General features: G+C 35.3%; 1 protein-coding gene across 1 annotated transcript in view; it reads left to right on the forward strand.

Annotated features, from left to right (window-relative positions):
* The window catches only part of ADAM9 (ADAM metallopeptidase domain 9), a 147,531-nt gene that overhangs the window by 19,940 nt on the left and 102,679 nt on the right, over positions 1 to 24,912 (forward strand). Inside the window, exons 4-11 of the mRNA XM_080795903.1 lie at positions 5,367 to 5,445; positions 12,449 to 12,525; positions 13,549 to 13,744; positions 14,914 to 14,979; positions 17,066 to 17,137; positions 18,259 to 18,428; positions 22,980 to 23,061; positions 23,555 to 23,688. Coding sequence (XP_080652029.1) covers positions 5,367 to 5,445; positions 12,449 to 12,525; positions 13,549 to 13,744; positions 14,914 to 14,979; positions 17,066 to 17,137; positions 18,259 to 18,428; positions 22,980 to 23,061; positions 23,555 to 23,688 — 876 coding nt within the window. The remainder of the gene's footprint in view (positions 1 to 5,366; positions 5,446 to 12,448; positions 12,526 to 13,548; positions 13,745 to 14,913; positions 14,980 to 17,065; positions 17,138 to 18,258; positions 18,429 to 22,979; positions 23,062 to 23,554; positions 23,689 to 24,912) is intronic.

The following is a 24,912-nucleotide window of genomic DNA, read 5'->3' on the forward strand; positions in this document are numbered from 1 at the left end:
TATAAATTTTCTTAAAACTCAGAAATATAGAATCTAATCCAAGTCTTTTTTTTTTTTTTAAGTTTGCATGATTTGGGATAATCTTTCATAAATAAAGCTAACTTTAAAATTATTGATAAAATTATTGATAAACTGACAACATCAGAGTTGTCAGCATTAAATATGTAATGGAGATACAAAGTTTTTTTCTACCTATGTTTACTAGTCAAACAAACTTGTTATTTCTGTTAGATGTTTAAGACTTTAAACTATAAATCTAACCTAAAAACAAAATGTATAATAAAAAAGGAATTGCTTAGTATGTATCAAGCACAGCAGTTAAAAAAGACAAAGAAGAAAGAATCAGATGAATAACTTTGTAGGTTCTTTAGCTTGTTTGCATCTGTGATTTTTTTTTTTTTGATACTTGCTTGACTTGTCAATAGTAAAAAATAACTTAAGATGATGGATGGCTAGCTTTGTTTAGTTAATGTCTTATGAAATTTTCATGAGTAATTCAAACATAATTATTAAGTTCAAGTAAACTAAATAGGTATAAATGGGATAAAAATTTATAAATGAACTTCTCAGTGATCATTCTGTTTTATAATAGGTCTCCTTAAAAATAGTTTCAAAAACCTTTTCATAACTTTAAATGTTCAAGCTGTGCAAAGTTAAGTTAATGATGGATATTTATTGGCTGTCTAGATCTCATTTCCAAATTAGAGAACATATTGAAACATTAATGGATGAACATTAATTTTATTCACTTTTGGCATCTCATTTTTAATATGGTATAGAAAAGCTAAGTATACTTGAATCTGTGAATAAACGTGATAAAGTTGTGCTACGAAAAAGACACATCTCTAGGAATTATGAAATGATAATACTCTTAAACCTGCTACAGTATGATAGTATGTGAGTTTGCAGTTGTCCGCTTCCTATTTTTCACTGAAAATTTGAGTTTCTAATGGTTAAAAATGTAGTTGATATATGCAAATGAAACTACTAGGAATAATAAGGGTAAAGAAAAATAGCTTTATAAAAAGGGAAGTAATATGTATTTTTGATAAGGGAAGGTATGAAGGACAAGTTTTTGTTAAGGGGAAAAGAGTAATTTTTGTAAAGTAGGACTGGTTGTTCCAGAATGCTAAAGAAGAAAAGAGTAGGATGAAAACCGAATGGTTACAAGAAAAATTTCTTACAAGATTTGAGGAAAAGAAACCTTGGAAAAGGAATCTGTAGCTGCCCAAGATTGGATGGATTTATTTGTAGGGTTTTTATATATTTATTTATCTTAATTTTTAAAAATTTGCTTTAGTATTAATAGCACACTGATGTGAAACCATTATTTGGTTTTCTCTCTGTGTTAAAACAACAAAGTTTTTTTAGATTATTTGTTTGCTCTTAATAAGAAATTGTAAAAAAAAGTTGTTTTTCTTTACCTTTTAAGTAATTTGCCTGGGAAAACAAGATTTTGTGTTTTAAAACAATTTCTTGTGTTTCATATTATGTCGATCAGTTCTTTGATTGAAAACCAGGTGTTCTTGATAGTAAGAGGCTAAGAATTTTTGTAACTAGGTAGTTTTCTGTATTTGCCTTTGAGATCTTTGAATTGTGACTTTGGTTAAATGGATAACTAAGGATTGTTTCCCAGTGACCTGTGATCCTGTTTAGTCAGATGGTCAGACCTTCAGACCTTTGTGACAGCTTCTCCAAGCTCTAAGAAGAGTTGTTTTGTCAACCATAAGAAGAGTCTTTTTGACCTCAGATTATCTTTGAGATTTCCTAGCTGACCTCTGGAAAATCTCATTGTTTTTGTCTCTCTCCTTATAAAAAGAGACACGTTTGAAACTATGAGAGACTCTTAATCTCACAAAACAAACTGAGGGTTGCGGGGCAGGGTGGGGGGTGGTGTGTAGGGAGAGGGTGGTGGGGTTATGGACTTTGGGGAAGGTATGTGCTATGGTGAGTGCTGTGAAGTGTGTAAGTCCGACGATTCACAGACTTGCACCTCCGGGGCTAATAATACATTATATGTTAATAAAAAATAAAAAAATTAAAAAAAAGGGACATGTTCAATTAGGCTTATTTAATATGTTAAATTACTTGGGAAGCATTGTCAAATAAGTGGTGATTGTACATACAATACAGGTATGTGTTGTATTTGCTTATAGAAATTGTATGATGTTCACAGAAATTTGCCAATACCTTTATTGTTGAGTTATTATCTTAAATTGGGTGGAACAGAAGTAACAAAATGTCCTTGTCAGTAGCATTGTGGTGAACTCTCGTCAGGTCTTTAACCTGAACAATTTTGTCACTCACAGACAGTAACAATATTACTGTGATTCTTCTCTAGAAGTGTTTATAACCAGCTATAGGTTACAGTGCTCCTTGATAGCATCAATTGAAAACTTTGTGAGACCTTGCTATTGGACTGTGTAAGAATTTCCAGAGTTTATATGCAAACAATGAATCTTGGAACACTACATCAAAAACTAATGACGTGCTGTATGGTGACTGACATAATATAAAAAAAAGAATTTCCTGAATTAATGAAGAAACAGATGGGTTCATAAAAACTACTAACCAGGATTAAGTACAACAAGACTTAATTATATGGGCCTGAATGAACTGATGAAGATGATTATAATTTTTTTTTGTAACTTTTTGTTTGAAACATTGATAGTTCTTTAATTTTTTTTCTTTCCAAATTTAAGGAAGACCTTTTCTCTTTGCTTAAGCTAAGTGTAACTTACAGCAGTTTGTAATTTATACCTTTGTAAACAGAACTGAAGCACTGATCTTTTCTTCCTACCTGAGCTCTCTAGAAATTGAAAGCTCTTAGAGAATATTCTTATTTTCATGGCAGTATAGTTATTTATATAAGTTATTGAGAATCTGTTCTCCTTGTACCAGAATACAATTGGAAACCTTAGTTATCTCACCAAGGTTTTTGTCTGGAATGTCATATTTGAGAATGGTATGCATCAGATCAGATATGACTAGAACACCTTTAAGGAACTAAGGCTGACTTTAGAGAGCCAATGTTAATAAACCACACCTCTTGGAAAAACCAGCCTCTATCTGGCTTACAGGGTGTCCTGCCTTAAACGTGAGTAAGCAAGGTCATTTCTGGCAGGTCCAGGAACCTCAAGGTATTTTGAGAATCCTGAGAAGAGAAGAATTCTCCTGTATCTATAAGTACCACAGGCCAAAAAAAAAAAAAAAAATCTAGTGGTGAGTTCTTCATGTGGCTTCCCAGCCCTTAGAGGCTTTTAAAAGTCCAATCTAAGATTCCTTTTGAAGTTTTCTGGTAAATCAAACTCAAACAAGAGCCTATGCAGTCAGTCAGTATTTTTACTACGCTTATGTAAATAATCAGGCCAGGTTTAATTAGACTAGATTTACTTTGCAAACAGATTAGTCTTACTTTGATTATCTTTGACAGAAATGAGGGTGACTGTAGAGAGAAATTGTTTTTCGTTGGAGTAGAAAACTGCAGTATACCCTTGCTGGCTCATCTTGCTAGTTTTTTTTTTTTTTAAAAATAAAGATTTATTTATTTATTTATTTTAGAGAGAGGTAGAGTGAGCATATGTGAGCAGGAGAGGGGTAGAGGGAAAGAGAGAATCTCAAGCAGACTCTGCCCTGAGTGTGGAGCCAGGCATGGGGCTTGATCTCCCAACCCTGAGATCACAACCTGAGCTGAAACCAAGAGTCAGAGGCCCAACTGACTGAGCCACCCAGGTGCCCCTCTTTTTGCCAGTTTTTAACCAAATCCTGAAATCTTCTGGTTTCCTCCAATAGCTGGCTACAACTCTCCAAATTAACATTTCCAGTTTTTCTCCCTTCTGACTTGGAATCATTGAGAATTAAGACCGCCCTTTTCACGAAGCTCTGTAAGTCATAGCTGGACAAATTCACGTAAACTCCCCCCTCCTCCCCCCAATTTTTTTTCGCCACAGCAGATCATGTATGGGCAACCTTCCTGTCTCCTGCTGTATGGCCCATTCAGAAAGTTCATCAGAATGTCTGATGCCATCACCAGAGACATTCAGACTGCCATCCAGGAACTTGTCAGATGGCCAATGCGATCCTCTACCGTGCTTTAAGATCTTCAAATCTAAAAACTCTGACCGCTGCCCATTGGACTTAGAAACTGGGTTTCTAACTATTAGTCTTTGTTTTTCTTTTATTTTCATAGCAACTGTCCTCATTAAATGACTGACTGCTAGCAGCATCCAGCAAATGTCCTTTACTACCAAGTTCCAGTAGATGATTCAGCTGATCCTTAATGAACAAAAGGCATCCAGACAGAAAAAGGGATTTATATTGTTGAGAGGAAAGAAGGTTGTCTCTTCCTGAACAAGAGGGAGACTGACAAACAGCCTTTGCCTGACGAAACTTCAGTCAGGCTGTTGAACCTTCTTCTAGGTGCATTGGTGCACTTCCCTGTAAAGTCTGGTTTTATTAAGAACTCCTCCCTGCCTACCCCATTTCTGATCCCTCTGGCCGTTAGTCACATTCCTCATCCTTTACGACCCTCCCGGTGGTTTGCGTTCACTCTGGCCTGTCTTGAGTGAGAATCTGTTAGGTTTGTTTAGCTACACTGCCTCTCAATGCTGATATTTCCAGTTTGTAATTTTCTGTCCACTGATCCCCGATACCATGACTCTTGGCTATAAATTCCTAGTTGCCCATGTCCAGCTTCTCTGGAGTTGATCCTTGGTATTCCCTCACTGTAAACTACCATTGCAGTGGTTCCTCTACCTGTCACAGTGAAGCCGAATGAAGTCTGCCTTACCATCTTTAACAGGTGTCACTGAATAGTTTCTTCTTTAACGAAGATGACCCTGTCTTTACATGTATGGTTTACAGTACTGAGTTCCTTTAACACGCAAGGGAGCTTCAGGAATCCACAGTAATTGTTTCCTCCAACTGACACAGATTTTGCCTTTATACTTACCAGGCTAAAGTAGTAAGTGCTTCTTGTTTATATAGGACTTTTAGGAAAGAGTAAAAACACTTACTGTTTCTTCTGGAAATATGATATGCTGTATAACCTTATTTGTATCTTTCCTATGTGATGTATCAGAAAAATTTAGAGACATTACTTGTGTTTTTTACAACCAGAGTTTTATGACCAGTAGAACAAATGTGCAGCCCGGCATTCTTTATGAGGAAACAATGCACACGATTTTAGATTTAAGTCTATTCATGAGCTTTTTGTTTTATAGTAGTTCCCTCTTTAAAATAATAACTTGTCAGGTAAAAGTTTTTATTCCTACTTATCTCTTCTAGGAGTGCTGCCTTATGAGTTGTGTTCTTAGTTGTATATAGATTAAAATTATTTTAAATGATGTGTCTTATTCCTCTTCCAGTGATCTTTTGCCCCAAGATTTTGTAGTTTATACCTACAATAAGGAAGGGGCTCTGATCTCTGACCATCCTGATGTACAGGTAATATATTTTCCTCTTGATCTTATAGCAAATTTAAAATAATTATAATTTTAAAATGAGTTCTGTTCACATATGCAAGACTGTATATTGCAGTCACCAAAGGCCATTCTTGACGTTATAATACATGGAGTTGTCCGGGAAGGGGGTGGGTGGGGGATGCCTTTACATGGACTAGACTGTAGTGTACAGTTCTCCAAGTACTCGGTAGTCAGGTGTTTTTTTTTAAGTTCGGGAAAAGAATCTCCTATTTAATGGTAATCCTTATTGCTTATGAAGGGGGAATGTTTGCTACACTGTAACGTATATTTAAACATTTTTATTTGCTGAACATTAGTATCTCTGAAAGCACATCTTACTTCCTTATTAAACCATTTAACTTGCCATTAGTTCTTAGTAAAGAATAAACATTTGTATGTCCTAAGATTTTACTAAAAACAGTTCTTTTCTCAAGAAATGTGGCCCACGGGATGCCTGGGTGGCTCAGTTGGTTGAGCGGCTGCCTTCGGCTTGGATCATGATCCCAGGGTCCTGGGATCGAGTCCCACATCGGGCTCCTTGCTCAGCAGGGAGCCCGCTTCTCCCTCTGCCTCTGCCTGCCTCTCTGTCTGCCTGTGCTCGCTCTCTCTGACAAATAAATTAAAAAAAAAAAAATCTTAAAAAAAAAAAGAAATGTGGCCCACATTACATCAGAGAACAGAGTATTCCTGAGGACAGAACTGGTCGGGAATACTTGAAATGATTGGCAGTTGCCGAGTTCGGCTTTTTGTGTTATTAAATTAGAGCATAAACATTTCTAGTGTCATTTGGGAAGAGTGTCCTATAGTCCTTTTTGGCAGTTAGGTATTCTGTATTTTTTTCTTCTGGATTAGTGCCCAGGAGAAGTCTTTGTTCTGATTAAATGTGTTATTTTTTTCCTGAGCTTTGTAATGTTTGGCTAGGTTGAATTATTCATGTTAGTTATGCACTTCTGCAGCACTCTTCCAATAAATAGAAGGCAAACCTTTATTTTAGACTAATTACTAGTGCTTAAAGAAATAAGGATACACTGACAGACTTAACTCTTTTCTGGTTCATTTTCTGATTCTTTTTAGTGTCTTAATTTGTCCATTGTTTAACAGCAAACTAGTAGAGCAGCTTAAACTTATATGATAGTATAAAACAGATCATAAACAACCCACGCATTTGTTCATCTACCCACTCAATTATTTATACAGAGATTACTATGCCATGAAGCCAAAGGCCACATAATTTAAGCCACTTGACAAAAGCGGTGATCGTAAAGATTTTTTTTTCCGCCCCTTGGGAGAAGTTTCTTGGTGGAGGTTTTGGAGATATACTCTGTTTGGACTTAATCATGGGTCTGCCATTTATTTGCTGGTCATGTTACTTTAACTTGTCTGTACCTTACTATCTGTACCTTAAAGTGGGAATAAGAATTACAACTTCAAGGAGTTACTTGAAGGCTTAAGAGAGTTAATACCTTTTTTTTTTTTAAGGTTTTATTTATTTATTTGACAGAGAGAGATCACAAGTACGCAGAGAGGCAGGCAGAGAGAGAGAGAGAGAGGGTAGAGGGTAGCAGGCTCCCCGCTGAGCAGAGAGCCTGATGCGGGGCTCGATCCCAGGACCGACCCCGAGACCACGACCCGAGCCAAAGGCAGAGGATCAACCCACTGAGCCACCCAGGCGCCCCGAGTTAATACCTTTTTTAAAAATTGAAGCGTAGTTGACATACAATATTGTATTTGTTTTAGGTGCACAACATAGTGATTCAATGGTTATATACATTGTGATGGGACAAATTTAGCTCCCATCTGTCACCATATGTAACATTGTATGTTACATATGTAACATTGTTACATGTTATTAATTCTGTTCCTTATGCTGTACTCTGTATCTCCATTAAATGAGTTAATACTTGTAAGATACTTGGAACAGATAGCCTGACCATTTTAACTCAATAAATATTATTATTTGTTGTTATTAAAAAATACATACTTAAAACTGTTAAAAATAGGTTTCAGTCATAGAAATTTATGCAGCTGTTATCTTCAAGTAGTAGTATGGGATTGTGGGTGATTGAAAAATATAAACTAAGACAGATGAAGTCTTTTACTTATTTCTTGGTTATTAAATATTGTTCAGATAGATAAAAGCATGTCTATAGACTTGAGATACCAATTAAAACTTTGGTACTGGGACTTTTTGACATATGGCTAGATTGCCAATATCATAGTGACATTACTTTTGTTTATAAAAACAGTGAAATTACACTGAAAATTTAAATGCTTTCCCTTATCTATTATTCAAGATGAAAGTAATTCATGAAGCCATTAGGTGTCTTTTTATCATCAGTGTCTTTCACAAAGGCCATTTTTCACAAAAAACCTAAGCTCTAATAATCACATTATACAAGTTGTGTGAAATAAAACTCCAAATTACTATGTGTTAGAACTTTGGGGTACCTTGCAAATGCATCAACCAGTGTCTTAACTAATTTCCCTAATTAATTAATACTCTTTGTTTGATCTGAAAAATATATTGACCGGCCAGGCTTGCTGGGCGGTTGCTGGGCGTTTTTCTGTCAGAGTTCTGTATGTTTCTCTCTCACATTGAGTTTTTTGCTTATAGTTTGCATGTTTCCAAAACTGTGGCATTTGCAACTTTACTGTTATCACACAGTTTAATTAGATGTTTTATAAACTTATGAAATATGATTCATTGTTTTTTTATTATTTATTTATTTATTTTTAGTTCAATTTAATTAATTAATTAATTTTTAAGATTATATATATTTATTTGACAGACAGATCACAAGTAGACAGAGAGGCAGGAAGAGAGAGGGGAGGGGAAGCAGGCTCCCTGCTGAGCAGAGAGCCGGATGCAATGCGCTCAATCCCAGGACCCTGGGATCATGACCTGACCCGAAGGCAGAGGCTTTAACCCACTGAGCCACCCAGGTGCTCCTGATTCCTTGTTTTTTAAAAGTGCATTGAAGACTTTGGAAAGATTAAATAAACCCAAGTCAAATGACCATTGAGTTGATAGATTGAGTGACCAAGTGCTGTATTTCAGTCATGTCAAATAAGAGAGCTTCTACTATAACTGAAACTAGAAACACTTAATTTTGGAGTGCCATGAGTTAGAAGTATTATTATATCATCAGTGCTACCTCATTGGTAATAGTAGAAGGTCTTTATTTTCCTCTAGTGAGAATAAGGCAATATCAAAACTAGACTTTAACACAAAGGATTGGGAAAGAAAAACATGAGTGGTTGTGAACTGCCCCACACTAGAAAAAGTTGTAAAATGTGGACATTGAGCCTGTATTTTTAGCATTAGATTTATTTATTTATTTATTTAAATTTTCACTACTTCAGACTTAGAGGAAACGTTGCATGAATAATATAAAACATTCATGCATCCCCTTCACCTACATTTTACTTCATTTGCTTTATTCTACTCTCTTTTTTTTTTTTCTGAACCTTTTAGAGTACATTGCAGACATTCCTTGTCAAAAAAACAAGGAATTCTTTTATGTAACCAAGTATTATTTTCAAAATTAGGAAGTTAACATTGGAGCAATACTATTATCTAATTTACAGATCTTATTGATACATATTTTGTGGGTCCACCATCCCAGTAATGTACCTTATGCATAGCAAGAGAAAATCCAAGTTCATGTGTTGCATTCAGTGGTCAGGTCTCTGTAGTCTCCTTAAATTTGGAAATCCTTTCTCTTTCCTTGTATTTCATGGCACTGACATTTTTGAGAAGCATGGGCAAACTTTTGTAAAATGTCCTGCAATTTGAGATTGATGTTTGCTCATGATCAGATTCAGGTTATGTACTTTTGGCAGGAAGACCACCAGAGTGATACTGAGTGGTCCTCAGTGTATCCTGTCAAGAAGCATGTGCTGTGGTTAGTGTTGTTGCTGATCATGTTGACTTTGATCATTTAGTTAAGGAATTTTCTGCCAGATTTCTCCTTCTGTACAGTTAATTTTTTTTCCTTCTTAATGAATATTATGGTTAGACATTTTGAGACTAATATAAATATCCTGTTACTTCTTAAATTTTTACCCACTACTGTTAGTATTTAGTATTTGTCTGAATTAATGGTTATTTTGATGGTGGTTAAATGGTGATTTCCTAATTTCATTAGTGATTCTCTGTGTGTTAGTGCTTTCTGCAAGGAAAAGTTTTCCTTTCTTAATTATTTGTATCAGTGTAGACTCATGGATTCTTACTTTTTTATGAGTGAGATTAAAAATCTTCATATATGTGAGGTATTTTTATGTTCTTTGTGAATTGCCTATTCATGTCTTTTGCCCTGTTTTCCACTTTTTTTTTGTTGCTGTTCCTCTAAGAAATGTTTTTTTTTAATTGAGGTATAATCGATATATGTTATACCGCATTAGTTTCAGGTATACATCATAATGATTTGATATTTGTATATGTTGTGAAATGATCGCCACTGTAAATCTTATTATCCGTTATCATACATAGTTAAAGTATTTTTTTGTGTGTGTGTGATAAGAACTTTTTTATTTTTATTTTTTTTTAAAAGATTTTATTAGAGAGAGAGAGAGAGAGAGTGAGAGAACACAAGCAGGCACAGTGGCAGGCAGAGGCAGAGAGAGAGAAGCAGGCTCCCCACTGAGCAGGGAAGCCCAATGTGGGGCTCGATCCCATGACCCTGGGATCATGACCTGAGCTGAAGGCAGTGGCTTAACCGACTGAGCCACCCAAGTGTCCCTGATAAGAACTTTTAAGATTAATCTTTTAGCAACTTTCATATATGCAGTAGAGCATTATTAACTATAGTTGCTATGCTGTCTTTAATCTAATTTTGTGTTAATTTTTATGTATGGTGTAAGAAAGTGGTCTAGTTTCATTCTTTTCTGTCCAATTTTTTCAATACAGTTTATTGAAGAAACTGGTAGATTCTTGGCTCCTTTGTCAGAAATTAATTGACCATATAGGTGTGGGTTTACTTCTGGGCTTTCTGTTTTGTTCCGTTGATCTGTGTGTCTGTTTTCATGCCAACACCATACTGTTTTGATTGCCATAGCTTTGTAATATAGTTTGAAATCAGGGAGCATTTTGCCTCTAGCTTTCTTTTTGTTCTTTCTCAAGAAGAGAAAGAAGTATCTTTATTCTATGTGATGTTTTTTGTGGTTCCAGACAAATTTTAGGTTTTTGTTCCATTTCTGTAAAAAATGCCCTTGGAATTTTGATAGGAATTGCATTGAATCTGTAGATTGCTTTGGTTAGTCTAGACATTTTAACATTTGCTCTTATAATCTATGATCATGGATTATCTTTCTGCTTATTTGTATCTTCTTCAATTTCTTTCATTAATGTCTTACCAATTTCTGTGTATAGATCTTTCTGCCTTGGTTAAATTTATATCTAGGTATTTTACTCTTTTTGATGCCATTGTAAATGGGATTGTTTTCTTAATTTTTCCTTTTGCTACATCATTATCAGTGTATATAACACAACAGATTTCTATATATTGATTTTTTTCCCTGCAACTTTACTGAATTCATCTATTAGTTCTAACAGTTTTTTGGTGGAGTCTTTAGGGTTTTCTATATATAATACTATGTCATCTGCAAATAGTGACAGTTTTACTTCTTCCTCTCCTCTGTTAAGTTTTTAATCTTTCCCCTTGGATGTTCAAGAGTTCTTTATAGTTAGGGATATTAGTCTTGTATCTGTGATATAACTTACAGATATTTTTTTCCCAATCTGTGTATTGTGTTTAATTTTTTTAAATTTTTATTTATTTTTTAAAATTTCTTTTCAGTGTTCCAGAATTCATTGTTTATGCACCACACCCAGTGCTCTCCATGCAATATGCGCCCTCCATAATACCCACCACCAGGCTCACCCAACCTCCCTGATTTTGTTTTTTGATGTTTCTTTCCACGTAGAAGTTTGAAAAACTTCTTATTTAGTAAAAATTATCATTTTTTCCCTTTTATTGCATATACATTTTGAGTGATAGTTAGCCTTTCTCTACACCCAGGTTAAAGAGAAGGTCACCCATATTTTCTTTAGTTCTTGTATAGTTTTTATTTTTTGTGTTTAGATTCTTGATTCATTTAGATTTTATTCTTGTGTGTGGTGAGTGAGGTATGGATCTAATTTTAACTTTTTCCAAATGTCTAACCAGTGGTCTGAGCACCATTTATTATAAAAATCCTTGCCCCAGTTCCATATGTACTTTGGGCTATTTCAGGTCCCCCAGATTTTGTTCTACTGGTTGTTCTCTAATTCACTACTGGTACCATATTATTTTAATTTTTAAGGCCTTGTGATATGTCTTAATGTGTGGTAGGGCTAGTCTCCCCAACAACCCCCTTCCCGTGACCTTGGCTTTGTTTTAGTGGTTTGAGATTGTTTTAAGAGGAGAAAATCTCATTGTGTTGTAAAAGAAATCTGATATTAGTGATAATATGCTTGTATTTCCAATGGTCAATTTGTTGTTCAAAATTAAGGATAAAGCCTCTTTATTTTTTAAGATGGCTAAATGTAAAACTAATAGTAATGTGATTAATATAAATATAAGAAGAAAAGAAAATCATGTGATCAATATTACTTTCTTGCCACATACTCATTTTTCTTCCTCCTTGGCATCATTAGCTTGTCACAAGGTCCCCTTCTGTGTTAGATATCAATTGGCTGCTGTTGCTTCCTGGATTGACTGTGATCTAAGATATTAAACATGACATAATGCTGTCTTGTTCTGCTTCTAAGCTTAAAGGCTATTGGAGTAGAGCTGTTTGTACTTAGTATCCTCTGGAATTCTGCCTAAACATTGGTATGCTTATAGGGTGGTAGTAGTCCAAAGAATGCCATGATATAAGATGCCAGTGATATAAACAGAATTGTTAGTTTACTGACCTTAAATAATTTTGTTAGCTCTGTAATTTCTATGATGAATTATAGCCATGTAACAGTATTTGAAGATAATACAGTTTTTATCGTTTAGAATCATTGTCATTATCGGGGCTATGTGGAGGGAGTTTACAATTCATCCATTGCTCTTAGCGACTGTTTCGGACTCAGGTAAGGAATTTTCTGTGTCATTTTTTTTTTTCTTTTATTTCTTACCCTTTTACCTGTCTCTGTTTCTAAATCAAGTCATTTGGAGGGACTTAACAAAATTAGATTTTACTTTGGTATTGTGGAAGGTCTTGAGAGATATGTATCGGGTATTATTCTTGACATGTTTATTTAAGAAAATACTACAGTTGATGAGTTTCAATATCTAAGGAGAAAATTTCATTGATTTGAGACTGCTAAGTAATTTTGCTATTTAGAAAAAACATACTTTTAGTTTCTGTAGCACAATATAAAATTTTCACCTATAAATTCTTTCATTTAAGTATCATAATGCCTGTGAAAAGGGGCTCACTATCTCTGTATTTAGGTGATGATGAGCAAACTGAGGTTCAGAGAAATTGTACCACATATCAAGTAAAATAATAATAATGTTAAAATTACATTTATTGAAGGCCTGGCAGTATAATGCTATTCTGGTTCGTTGGTTATATGACTGATTGAACTAATAAATATTTTAATTCTCAAGCCAGCTGTGTAAGATGGCTATAATTATCTCCATTTAAGTAATAACACAGAGCAGTGACTGTGCGTCAGGCCATGTTCTAAGTACTTCGCTCTTAATTAATAATTTAGTTTTCAGAACAACCCCATGTAGAATAAAGTAAGGTAGAGGTTAAGTCATTGCTGAGGGCCCCACAGCTAGAGAGAAACATTTGGGATTCAAACACTGGTTCTCTGGCTCCAGACTCCATACTTTTAGCCACTGTTCTGAGTTGCTTTCTGTTATACATACAACAGTCACTTGGAGAGGTTAACTGACTTTTTTTAGGGAGCGATGTTAGTAGGTAGTGGTCTTGAGTTTTAAATTTACATCTGCGTGACTCTAAAACCATGCTGTTTTTCTCTCTACCGTGCTAACCTTTCTTATACCTGTTAAGAACTAGGCTTTGAATTTAGGTTTTCTGATTCCTTTTCCTGTTATTTTCTTCATTCTTAAAAATTGTGTACGTGTAACGCGACACTTAGAGGATTGCTGCATATAGAGAATGTGAGTTATGGGATTGAACCCCTGGAAAACAGCTCTCGTTTTGAGCACATCTTTTATCGAATGGATGATGTCCACAAAGAGCCTCTGAAATGTGGGGTTTCCAACAAGGATATAGAGACAGAAACCACAAACTATGAAGAAGAAGAGCCTCCTAGCATCACTCAGCTACTTCGAGTAAGGAAATATATTTCTTAATGGCTCAGACTAAAGTGTTAAAAAATCATGTCTTTATGCATTAAACCAATACTTATCTTTGTTATGTTTTTGCTGTCTATGGACCAGACATTTTGACAGGTACTAGGGGATAAAAAGATGCAGTTCCTGCTACCAGGTTGAATGCAGTCAAGCTTCTGTGTGTTTTAGAAATCAGGGCTTAAATCTTAAACAAAACTTATTTCTTTTTATCACTGCTGTGTAATAGTCCATTATATTGTCTTCCAGAGAGCAGTACAATTTTTTATTTATATATCTTTCACACCAACAAGAATAGTGATTTCTGAGCCCCAGATCAGAGAAAGAGAGACGAATTGAGACTTAGTACTTTATTTAAGATGTCTTCCAGGAACACTTGCATCCCTCTTTTGAGTCACCATTAGGATTCCCTGCTTACTCTTGATGTGGGGCTCTTAAAGATTGAAATGTTTCTAGGAACAGGTCAACTTCAGTTGTGGGCGCTGCGCCTTTCTGCATGTGAGATGATGCTGCTGTGTTGGAGGAGGCATGCACCTCTTCTGATATATTTTCATATGAGTTTATGGCATTATTTTCATTGCCTTTCTTGCCTCCACTCTTTTGTACTGTTGGACTGTTCTTTTTAACTTCAGTCATTGGAAAACTTTTAAATTTTTGTCAAATTCTGTACTTTATGTATGAATTTCTGAAAATCACAGAACTAGTCATGTTTTAAAGTGGCAACCTTGTCCTCACTTCTGTTCCGTGTTATTGTATTCTTGTAATAATATAATTCTTATATTCATTTTTTCACTCAACATAGTAATGGGGCTTCCCTTTAGAGTGTGTGAGTATGTGTAGTTTTGATATTAGAAAATCAGTAACTTTGCTTTGGAAATTTGAATACCTCATATTGTTGTTAACTAGAATTTTTCTCAGGCTAGTATAGAGAGGAGATGTCACTATTTTAGGAAAAAAAAAACGTTTTTGGTTTTATTGATCTGTGTAAAGTAAATTAACTTTGTCACGTTCTTAGCTGGCCTGAAATAAGAGATTAGAGATGAGGGTAAGGTCACTACCTATGAAAAACATGTAGTTTTCTTTTTTTTTTTTTTAATATGTAGTCTTATAATTTTTTTTTTTTGCCTTTATGATGTTTCTGTTTTTGACAGAGAAGAAGAGCTGTCCTGCCACAGACCCGATATGTGGAGCTGTTCATTGTCGTAGACAAGGAAAGGGTAGGATTGGTGACAGTTTTTCTTCTTTTTCATGAAAAGCAGATGAGAAGTGAGCATCCCATGAAGGAAACATAAAATATATTTGTATTGATTTTTCTTAAATGTATTTTTAAATCTAAAATGGCTTTTTTCCTTTAAAAATGCTTGATGTTCATAACCCCACCAGAAGCTGAATGTAGCAAATGAGAGTACCTCTAACTATTTTTACTGGTAATCTTCTCCCCACCTCCCAACCCAGTTGTTTTGGATGTTCTCTTCATGCAGAGTTTCTTAAGCAAAACTGTATTGCCCTTCAGTTAAGGTCACCTTTTCAGATGGCTTTAAAGGACTGTGATGAAAAACCAGCAATCAGATACTGCTTTGTTGCCTAATGAAATTACTTTGCTTTTTAGAATTTCAGCCAACTTGCATATACATCACTTTAAGAGATGGAAACTTCCAGGTTGTGGCGTACTTCAGAAGGGAATACAGGAGAATAGCTGATTTTAGTCTTTACTCTTAGTTTCTGTGTCCGGGATAACACCAGGGATTTTCCTTATTCATATTTAAGAATTGTGCTTAACTTAGCTAAGAAAAGTAATGGGTCTGTTTCAGCATTTACAGGGTTATCGGTTTTAGATACAGCTGTTATATAATTTAACAGATTATTTGAAATGTTTTGTCTGACTTTTACTTTAGCTTTGTTGTTTGTGTGAAAAAGTTGTAGAAACTTAACAATACTGGCAGTTCCTTTCTTTCTTTCTTTTTTTTTTTTTTTTAAAGATTTTATTTATTTATTTGACACAGAGAGAGATCACAAGTAGGCAGAAAGGCAGGCAGAGGGGGAGGGGGAGGCAGGCTCCCTGCCGAGCAGAGATCCCGATGCGGGGTTGGATCCCAGGACCCTGAGACCATGACCCGAGGCGAAGGCAGGGCTTAATCCACTGAGCCACCCAGGTGCCCTGGCAGTTCCTTTCTTGTAAGCTGCAGAGTTTAGAGGATTTTTATGGTTAAAAAAAATCTCTTATTGTGCATAGGTTGGAGATAAACAAGCTGTATTTACTAACAGATAGAAACGTATTCAGATTTGTTCGTTGTAGGTTCATTACCCTCAAGTGGTAGAAGGAAAAAGCACAGGGAGTGTGACCAAGTGTGAACTTTGCATCTGATAATGGATAAAAAGTTTCTGGAGAATATTTGGACAAGTCAAAAAGAGAGATTTGTAATGTTTTTATTTATTACTCTCTCCAGATAGATGTTTCGTACTGGTGGAAAATGGTTCAAAATAAGAATGATTCCATTTTAATCATACCTTATCAGATAAATTAATTTTTTTGTTTGTTTAGGAGAGAATCATGATAAAATGCCTGACTGATAAAAGATCTGATGTGTTCTGATATATTAAACAAGATCTGATATATTAATGCTCTTATCTTAGAGCAAAACCGTACATTCTTTTTAAAATTTTCTTTTCATTAGTTATTTGTTGATTGTATTAAAATAATGTTAAAATAGACATTTGGATTTAGCCGGGTCTTGAAGAAAATAATCAGTCACATCAGCTGTTTGTCTTAATATAGTTAAACTTTTAAATATCTATTTTGTCTACATATAATGTCTGTTGGTGAACATTGGTTAATCTCTCATTATTAATTTAGCCCAGAGTTTAGAAATTGTTTATTGGTAATGTCTTTAGCCTAAGGGATGAAGGGTCAGGAAATCTGTTAGATTGTTTTTATCCCTTTATCTGTGCATTTTGATTGTTTTAAACACTACCTTTATAAACTGAAAACATTTTTGCATTAAAATGAATAAAAAGAGCATTAAAGAGAATTCATTTTAAAATTATGCTAATTTGGAGCAAATAAAGACTTCAGTATGTTTTCCTTAATATTCATTTCACACTTGAACCTGTTTTTCTTACTCCTATTTATTTCACTGAAATGTATCCTTTAGATTTCTTAATTTGAAAGGCTCGTGAATGTCTAAATGCCTCCATTTTTAGTGCAGAGGAAATACTTGGGATTCTTACCTTCATTATAACAGATTTTAGAAATTTTTTTCATAAATGACTTTGGTGAAATGATTTTCCTTTCTTGCTTTTCAGTATGACATGATGGGAAGAAATCAGACTGCAGTGAGAGAGGAGATGATCCGTTTAGCAAACTACTTGGATAGTGTGAGTTGTATTTTCTATTAACTGGGATTATTCTAGCCTGTCTTTTTATAGTTTCAGAATGGAATTTAAAAACTGTTTCATTTTGAGTTCTGATTATCCTAGGGACTCATTCTTTCAGGGGTCTGTTTTCTAGTTTGTTTTGTAACATTTTTTATGTTTGAAGGGAATGTATAATTGTAGAAAGACTTTGAGACAAGTAAGAGATTTCATAATAGCATCTATTTTATCCTCACTGTAGAAAGGATAAGGAACTTTGGCATTTATGAAAAGACCTTTGAATTTTTACTCAATCTTACTTTGATGAAGGCTGCCTTCTACTCTGAAACCATGATAGGACTGTGTGTGTGTGTGTGTGTGTGTGTGTGTGTGTGTGTGAGAGAGAGAGAGAGAGAGAGAGAGAGAGAGAAGTTTGGTTGGAGGGTTTGTAGTTCAGTTATCCAGTGGGAGATATTGAAGAATTAGATGCATGTTCTTATAAGATAATTTCCTCTATAAGGTATTTCCTTGATGTGAATATTAAGCATAATAATAATGATGATGAGGACAGTAGTGTTCTATTGAGCATTTATAATATACTAGAAACTGAGCCAAGTGCTTTACATTTATTTTCATTTATTCCTCCCAGTATCTCTATGAAATAAAAATGCGTTCCATAGTGCACTATCTGAAACCTTTGTGTATGTGTAATTAGGATTTTAGGTAAAAGTTTAGAAAGGTAATATGGTTCACTATGTATTGCATAACACCTCTACCAAGATCTCTAGTAGCTCTTTGTAATCAAACTCACTGATATTCCTGTAGTGAAATGTATGAATATTTATATTAAGTGAGATACATATGGACCATAAATAGATTTGCATTAGTTTAGAGCAATAAATTTTCAGTTTATCAGATTTTGGAATGGAAGGTAAAAACAATTTTGAACTTCTATTACTTTCATTTTGTGGATGAGGACACTGAGACCCTGAAAAGGTTAGAGTCTCATTATATTGAATGAAGTGTATTTTTTGAAGGGGAGGAGTCCTGCTTTTATTTTAAGTAGTTGTGTTCACTATAAGTTAAAAGATACTCTAAGATTCTTTAATATATTTTATATACTTTTATTTCTGTTTTCTTCCTAGATGTATATTATGTTGAATATTCGAATTGTACTAGTTGGACTAGAGATTTGGACAAATGAAAACCTGATCAACATAATTGGAGGTGCTGGTGATGTGTTGGGGAACTTTGTACAGTGGCGGGAAAAGTTTCTCATAACACGTCGGAGACATGACAGTGCACAGCTTGTTCTGTAAGAGATTTTAAAAAAAAGTGCTGTTAATGTAATCGTTAATAACTTCTGCTTATTTTTTTTATTAGAATCATGTTTTCTTAAGGTTTTTGAGCATTCATCTGAATAAGGAGGGCTTTGTGTGATAATCCCCATGACAAGTCACAGTATAATAATGAGTCTTCCCTTCTGTGTTGGATCCCCTGTCACCTTTATTCCATGTCCTTCCTCTTTCCTGGATTTTACTCCCTCAACCTTGTTATGGAATGTTTTCCACCTTCGTCTTGTGAAAGAATATATGGAAAGAAAAAATTTTGACCTCTTGCAAGTCAGAAATTGTGCTTCATAGTCTCAGAATAGAATTTAAAAGTTACACCTGTGTAACCTCTGATTATCCTAGGGTCTAGGATAATTTGTAAAATTTGAGGCGTGAAGTCTTTTTCCTTCAGAATTTTGAAGGTATGGCTCTGTTGTCTTTTGACTTCCAGTATTATTGCTGAGAGGCCTTAACCATTTCTGATTCCTGGTCCTTGGTGGGTTTGTTTGTTTTCTTCCTTCTCTGGAATCTTGTAGGATCTTCTCTTGGTTCTGAGGTTTCTGAATTGTCCTGATGATAATGCTTCAGTGTAGGTCTTTTATCATTTATTGTGTTGTGTTCTTAGTGGGAACTTCAGTCTTGAAACTGATGTCCTGTAGTTTTAGGAATTTTTTTCTAGTTATTTTGTAGACGATTTGATTTTCTTTATTTTTGTTTGTCATTCCTTCTGGGAATGACTTTTATTTGGTTGGCCTTTAAGTTTCTTGTGTTTGTCCTCTAATTTTATTATCTTCCATCTCCTTTCTTTTTGTCTTTTTGTTCTGCCTTCTGGGATATTTCCTTAAATTTCTCTTTTAAGCTTTCTGTTGAGTTTTTTATTTCTGTCATCTTATTTTTAATATTCCATAGATCTTTTTGTCCCCTTTAATATTTTTATATAATCAAGTTCTCATTTTATGGGTATAATAATTTTTTTACTCTCTTTGGGATCTTACTGATGGATGTTTTAAAAATTTTTTTCTTTTACGTAGCATTTTCACGGTACCTAAACTTATATAAACTTAAAACCTAAACTTACATAAATCACTTGATACCAATACAGTCCAAAACTTATAGCAAAATCCTCATTTAAAACTATTTAAAATATTTCATGCTTAAAAGTTTTCTGGTTTGAGGGATGAAGTTTTGAAGGCCTTAGCCTGCTGCAGCCTCCTTTGCCTGGCAAAGCAGTTAAGTTATTGTTACTATTTATCCAACCCTCCCCCCCAATGTCCTGCCCCCTGAAGAAGTCTCCTGACTTGATAGGCAAGCTTTTTGCAGAAAAATGTTCTAATTTATATATTTTTGCCTCCCTCAGTATTGATGGTACCTAAAACTCATAATTTTTTTCTGAGGAAAAATTTCCCTTGTGTTTGAGTTATTAATGTAGAGCATGAAATCATCCGCATTACCTGGCTTGATAAAATGTAACACAGAGACCCCTGGGGGCAGGGAAGATTTCGGAGGAGGGCCCAGGCCTTTGGGATGCTGAGGCAAGCATGACCTGGAGGCCTGCCTGACTACTCTGCTGTAGGAATGCCATGTGGGGAGTTCCCCCAAGCTTTCTTAGCCCAAACAGCCGCCCTGTGATCGGAGAGGTGTATGCATTGTCCCCTAGGCTATGTTTAGCAGAACTCTTAGAACACGCAGATTAGCATATCGTTTCTTTCCCATAAACAGATCCTCCTAGTTCCAGCAAGACCCCTTGTCTCGCATCATGTGCTTGAGAAAGTGTGATAAAGATCTATGATTCTTCTGCAGGACCAATAAAGGCGAGAGGAAAGAAGAACAAAGGGTCTTTGTCGCTGAGTGTTGACCCCCTTGCTTTCTAAACTCTTTGACAGCAGAGTTTGTAGTAATCTTTCATCCGCTAGAATAGGGAGTGCTGCCCATTCCCCACACTCTTGATTTTATTTTGTTTTCTTTTGTTATGTGAGTTAATTAACGCAAGGCAGTGAAAATGCCAAAGTGGATTTTTATAGCCCTGTAATCACAAAGGCTTGGTCCTGACCTTTTTATTAATTTTTAGTAAAATTTCTCCTGTAAGTATCCTCCTGCCAGTGAGCATGCCTTCTAGTTTACAGAGGGCCAGAAGGGACAGGCATCTAGCACATTTCTCATGCCTTGCCCAACCAAACCTACCAAGCTGTCTTGTCTTTTCTGTCTGGTTTCCAACTGTCATGTGGAGACATTTCCCAAATGCCTGTCTAATGATCCCTGGCTGTGTTTTTGGTTAAGAATGGGTGCTAAAGAGCCTTTTGGAAGCATTGAGTACATTTGGAGGGCCTGGAGGCTATGGTATTAAGTAGAGGGTGATCTGGCGTAAGTGTTTCCTTAGCAGTCCCCTTATGGCAGTATCTCTGGTCCTCTTCTCTTTGTTGGTCAGATACCTCAGAGAAAGATTTACTCATTCATTTAAAAAATATTTATTAGGTGTATACCCTAGGCACTGGGGATAGCAATGAATAAAGAAGACAAAAATTCTGTATTTTTAAAATGTTTTAAACTTTTAAGCAGGTTTATTGAGGTTTAACAGATGAAGATTAAGCTGTACATATTTAAAGTGTACATTTAGGTGCGTTTTGACATATAGCCATGAAATTATCACCATGATCAAGATAACAAACAAATCCATTCCCTCCAGGCCCCATTGTAATCCAATCTCCTCTCCCCTCCAAAAAAAACCAAAAAAGTTCCTTCCCCAAGCAACCATTAATCTTTTTTCTGTTAATGTGGGTTAATTTCCATTTTCTAGAATTTTCTGTAAGGGAACTCATACAGTTGAACTGTGTTTGTCCAGATGAAAATTCTTGCCGTCATGGAGTCCATATTGTGGTAGAGGAGATTAGCCATAAATGAGATAAATAAATATGTATAATATATTAAATACTAATAAGTGATAAGGAGGAAAAATATGGCAGGGAGTGTAGAAGTAAAAGTATAGGAGGTGGTGAGCATTTCATAATGTATATAATTATCCAATTACTGTATTATACACCTGAAATTAATATATCAATGATTTCAATTTAAAAAAAATGGGAAAATGAAGATATATTGGTTTGCGATGAATTGGAAATTAAAGAAGAAATTACTGGCCCTTCCCTCTAGATAGTTTAAAAAGCACTGCCTGAGATGATGCATAAGGCTGAATTCTCCATCTCCTTGCCTTTGGTTTAGCCAGTGAAGGCCAAGGGTGGGCATCTGCCTTTCTCATCTGAAGGAGTTGCCTGCCTTGGCATGCTAGTGGAGACTGGTACAGAATGAAACATCTTGAATTTGGGCATGTCGTGTGTCCTCTGTCATCTATGTTTGTGATAATGGAACTAGATACACAACACAGTGTCTTGGGTTCTAATTTTCTATCATCATGTGAAGGAATAAGTACCTCATTTTCCTGTAGCTGCATGTCTCCCAGGGAGGTTAAGGTTACAACCAGTGAAGCTCATATTCTGACTCAGAGTCCAGGAAATGTTTGAAGAATCTTAGTAGCCATAGTTTTTTGTACTGAAGGCTCAGCTCCTCATGACATGAAGACAGATTTCTTTACTTGCATTTTCCCCTGATTAGAATGTACTTACCTGGCTACAGGGGAGAAAGGGCCAGGATGGTATAGTTATTGAGGATAGTAAATGTGGAATCAGATAGCATTGTGTCAGACCACAGCTTGGTGACCTAACAGCTGAAGATATAACTTCGCAGAGTCTCAGTTTCTTAATCTGTTCAGTGGGCCCGATAATTTTTATCTAGTAGGGTTTCAGGATGAAATGAGATTATTTTTGTAAAGCGCTCGTGAAGGCTTATAGAACATTTTAAATACATTGCGTTGTTATTATTATGCTTTTCTACTCAATAAATAGTGGAGCACTTGCCAAGAAAAAAAGTATTGGAGGAGTCAGGTTGGTGTGGTGAGGGACGGCTAAAAGAGAAGACCTGTGAATAAAGACTTGAAGGAGCTGAGGGAATGAGTTAGGAGAATTTACTGGGCAAAGGAGTTCCAGGTGGAGAAATAGGTCTTGAGATACAGATGTGTAGGTGATGATTGCCTGGGACCCATATGGAGGCCATTGTGGTTCTTACATTCCCTGTGCTCCCTGCTTTGCAGCCTCCTGGGTGCGTTGTGTTCATTGAGTGATAACTGTCTCTCCTCATTAGAATTTTTGAATAAAGAAATATAATGCATTTTAGGACGATTTTTCATCTAGAGGGTAGGAAAAAAGCTTGGTGTCTAAAACATATCTTCATTTGAGAAATCAATATTAATTCATTAATATTAATTAATGATATTAATGATATTAATTAATGGCTGATAGTAATCTCATTATCTGAGAATAAAAAAGAAGTAAGACTTAATTGTGTTCTGATTTAAAATGTCAATTATCTTTGCCATTTTTCTCCCAGTTTTTGTAGGTTCTACATGCCCAGTGAAATAAGATCAGTGTGTTCCTTTCACCCCTCCCAAGTACATTTTCTAACTTGGACCTTTTATTTTCATTTAGGAAGAAAGGTTTTGGTGGGACTGCAGGAATGGCATTTGTGGGAACAGTATGTTCAAGGAGCCATGCAGGCGGGATTAATGTGGTACGTTTTTGTTCTTGAAATTTAACTTTGGATGTTTGCATTAGGACAGTGTCAAGCATTTGACTGTATATTTCCTCCCCCAGTCCTTAAAACAATATTTTGGGTAGAAGTGATAGATGTGTTTTTTCTTTAGAGATTGGATTAGTTTTCTAATATGATGTGTGCATTAACTCCTCATTATGATGTGTTCATTAACTCCTCCTAACAAGGAAGTTGAAACCCCCTTTAAGAAAATTAAATTAGAACCATGAATCTGTTTTCCCATAAATCATTGCAAATAACTTATTAGTGCTAACGTAATTGGTCTGTTGCTTAAAGGCTCTATGTCCATGTCATATCAGTTTCCTAGTGAAATGTGTGAAGACTGATGTTGGATGCTTGATTTATTGTAAAGACGGTCACCATTGTAGTGATTAATTTCCTTTTGTGGAAAAAATAATAAGCATATCCTTTTTGTTCAGACCCTAATTAATACTTTCCTGTGTTTGGGCAGTTTGGGCAAATCACAGTGGAGACGTTTGCATCCATTGTTGCTCATGAGTTGGGTCATAACCTTGGAATGAATCATGATGATGGCAGAGATTGTTTTTGTGGCGCAAAGAGCTGCATCATGAATTCAGGAGCATCGTGAGTAACTGAATTATTTCTTCTTGTTCTTCTTAACATGATATAGATTGGTGTTTCTTAAACTCTGTGATGTTCTCATGTCTATGTTGAAAAATTATTCCTGGCTCTTCTGAAATTAATCATACGATACACGAATGAGAAGTCTGTTTTTTAATTAAGTAAATGATTTCAGAGACCTTTAAGACAAACATTTGTGTAGGCACAGGTATGTATCTACACTCTTGTGTAAATTGACACACCAGAACTATAAGAACATGGAAAAATTTACATCTGAATTAGGAATTAGGAAAGAGTTTCTCTTAGATGTAGTGTAGGTTAGATTAGATTGAAAGACTATAGGAGGTGTTTATTCATAAATCACTTCTCGAGAAAAGTGCTTCATTGTCACTGTAAATGGAAGAAATCTTGACATAGTCCTACTAACATCTCTACTTTTATAAATAAAGGTGAGAGGCAAGACAAGGGGGAAGAGAAAGAAGAGTTAACATTTAGTGAATGTTATTTTGTAATAGGCATTGTTCTAAGCATTTGCATTAATCTTTAATGCTCAGCAACCTAATGAGATGTGGGTATCTCCAGTTAAGGATAAAGAAAGTGAGGTTACACATCAAAGTAAGTGGTGAAGCTGGGATTTGAAGTCAAGAAGTCTGGGTCTCCAGAGCCTGTGGTCTTAGAACCCCTTCCTTTGCCAGGGTTCAAAAGGAATTACAAGGAGGGTCTACAGGTGAACACCACCCTTGAGTTGTTGGGCTTCTTTTGGTGCAGATTTATCGAAAGGGAACAAGGTTCCTTCCTAATTTAGTAGGTGGTAGTGTTAAGTAGAGAGCTAGACATACACAATGCATATGTGAGTAGAAGCTGAGCTAGAGAAAAAAATTAGATGTGGAAGATGTTCATCTTTTCCAAGCACAGATGAAGATTTCATGTGGGGAATATCTGTAGCCCCAAATATTCATTTCCTTTCCTACCTCCCTCAAGTTTCTGGGGGCACGGAAAGAATAATAAAAACTGCTGTTAGCCAGCTCTTTATCTTCAGATCTGAAAGTACAGTTCTAATTAAATCGTGGTGTAAAGGAAAGCTCTCAAGCAGAATTTGCTGCAGGATTTACCTGTTTTTGAGCAAATACTAGGCTGAAAAATTGCTGTGGAAGAATTAGAACAGTGTTCATGAAAATAACTATACTTAATGAAAAAAGTAATTATATTCACAAGAAAAGTCATATG

This window comes from Martes martes (assembly GCF_963455335.1).
Source record: "Martes martes genome assembly, chromosome: 2".
NCBI lineage: Eukaryota > Metazoa > Chordata > Mammalia > Carnivora > Mustelidae > Martes > Martes martes.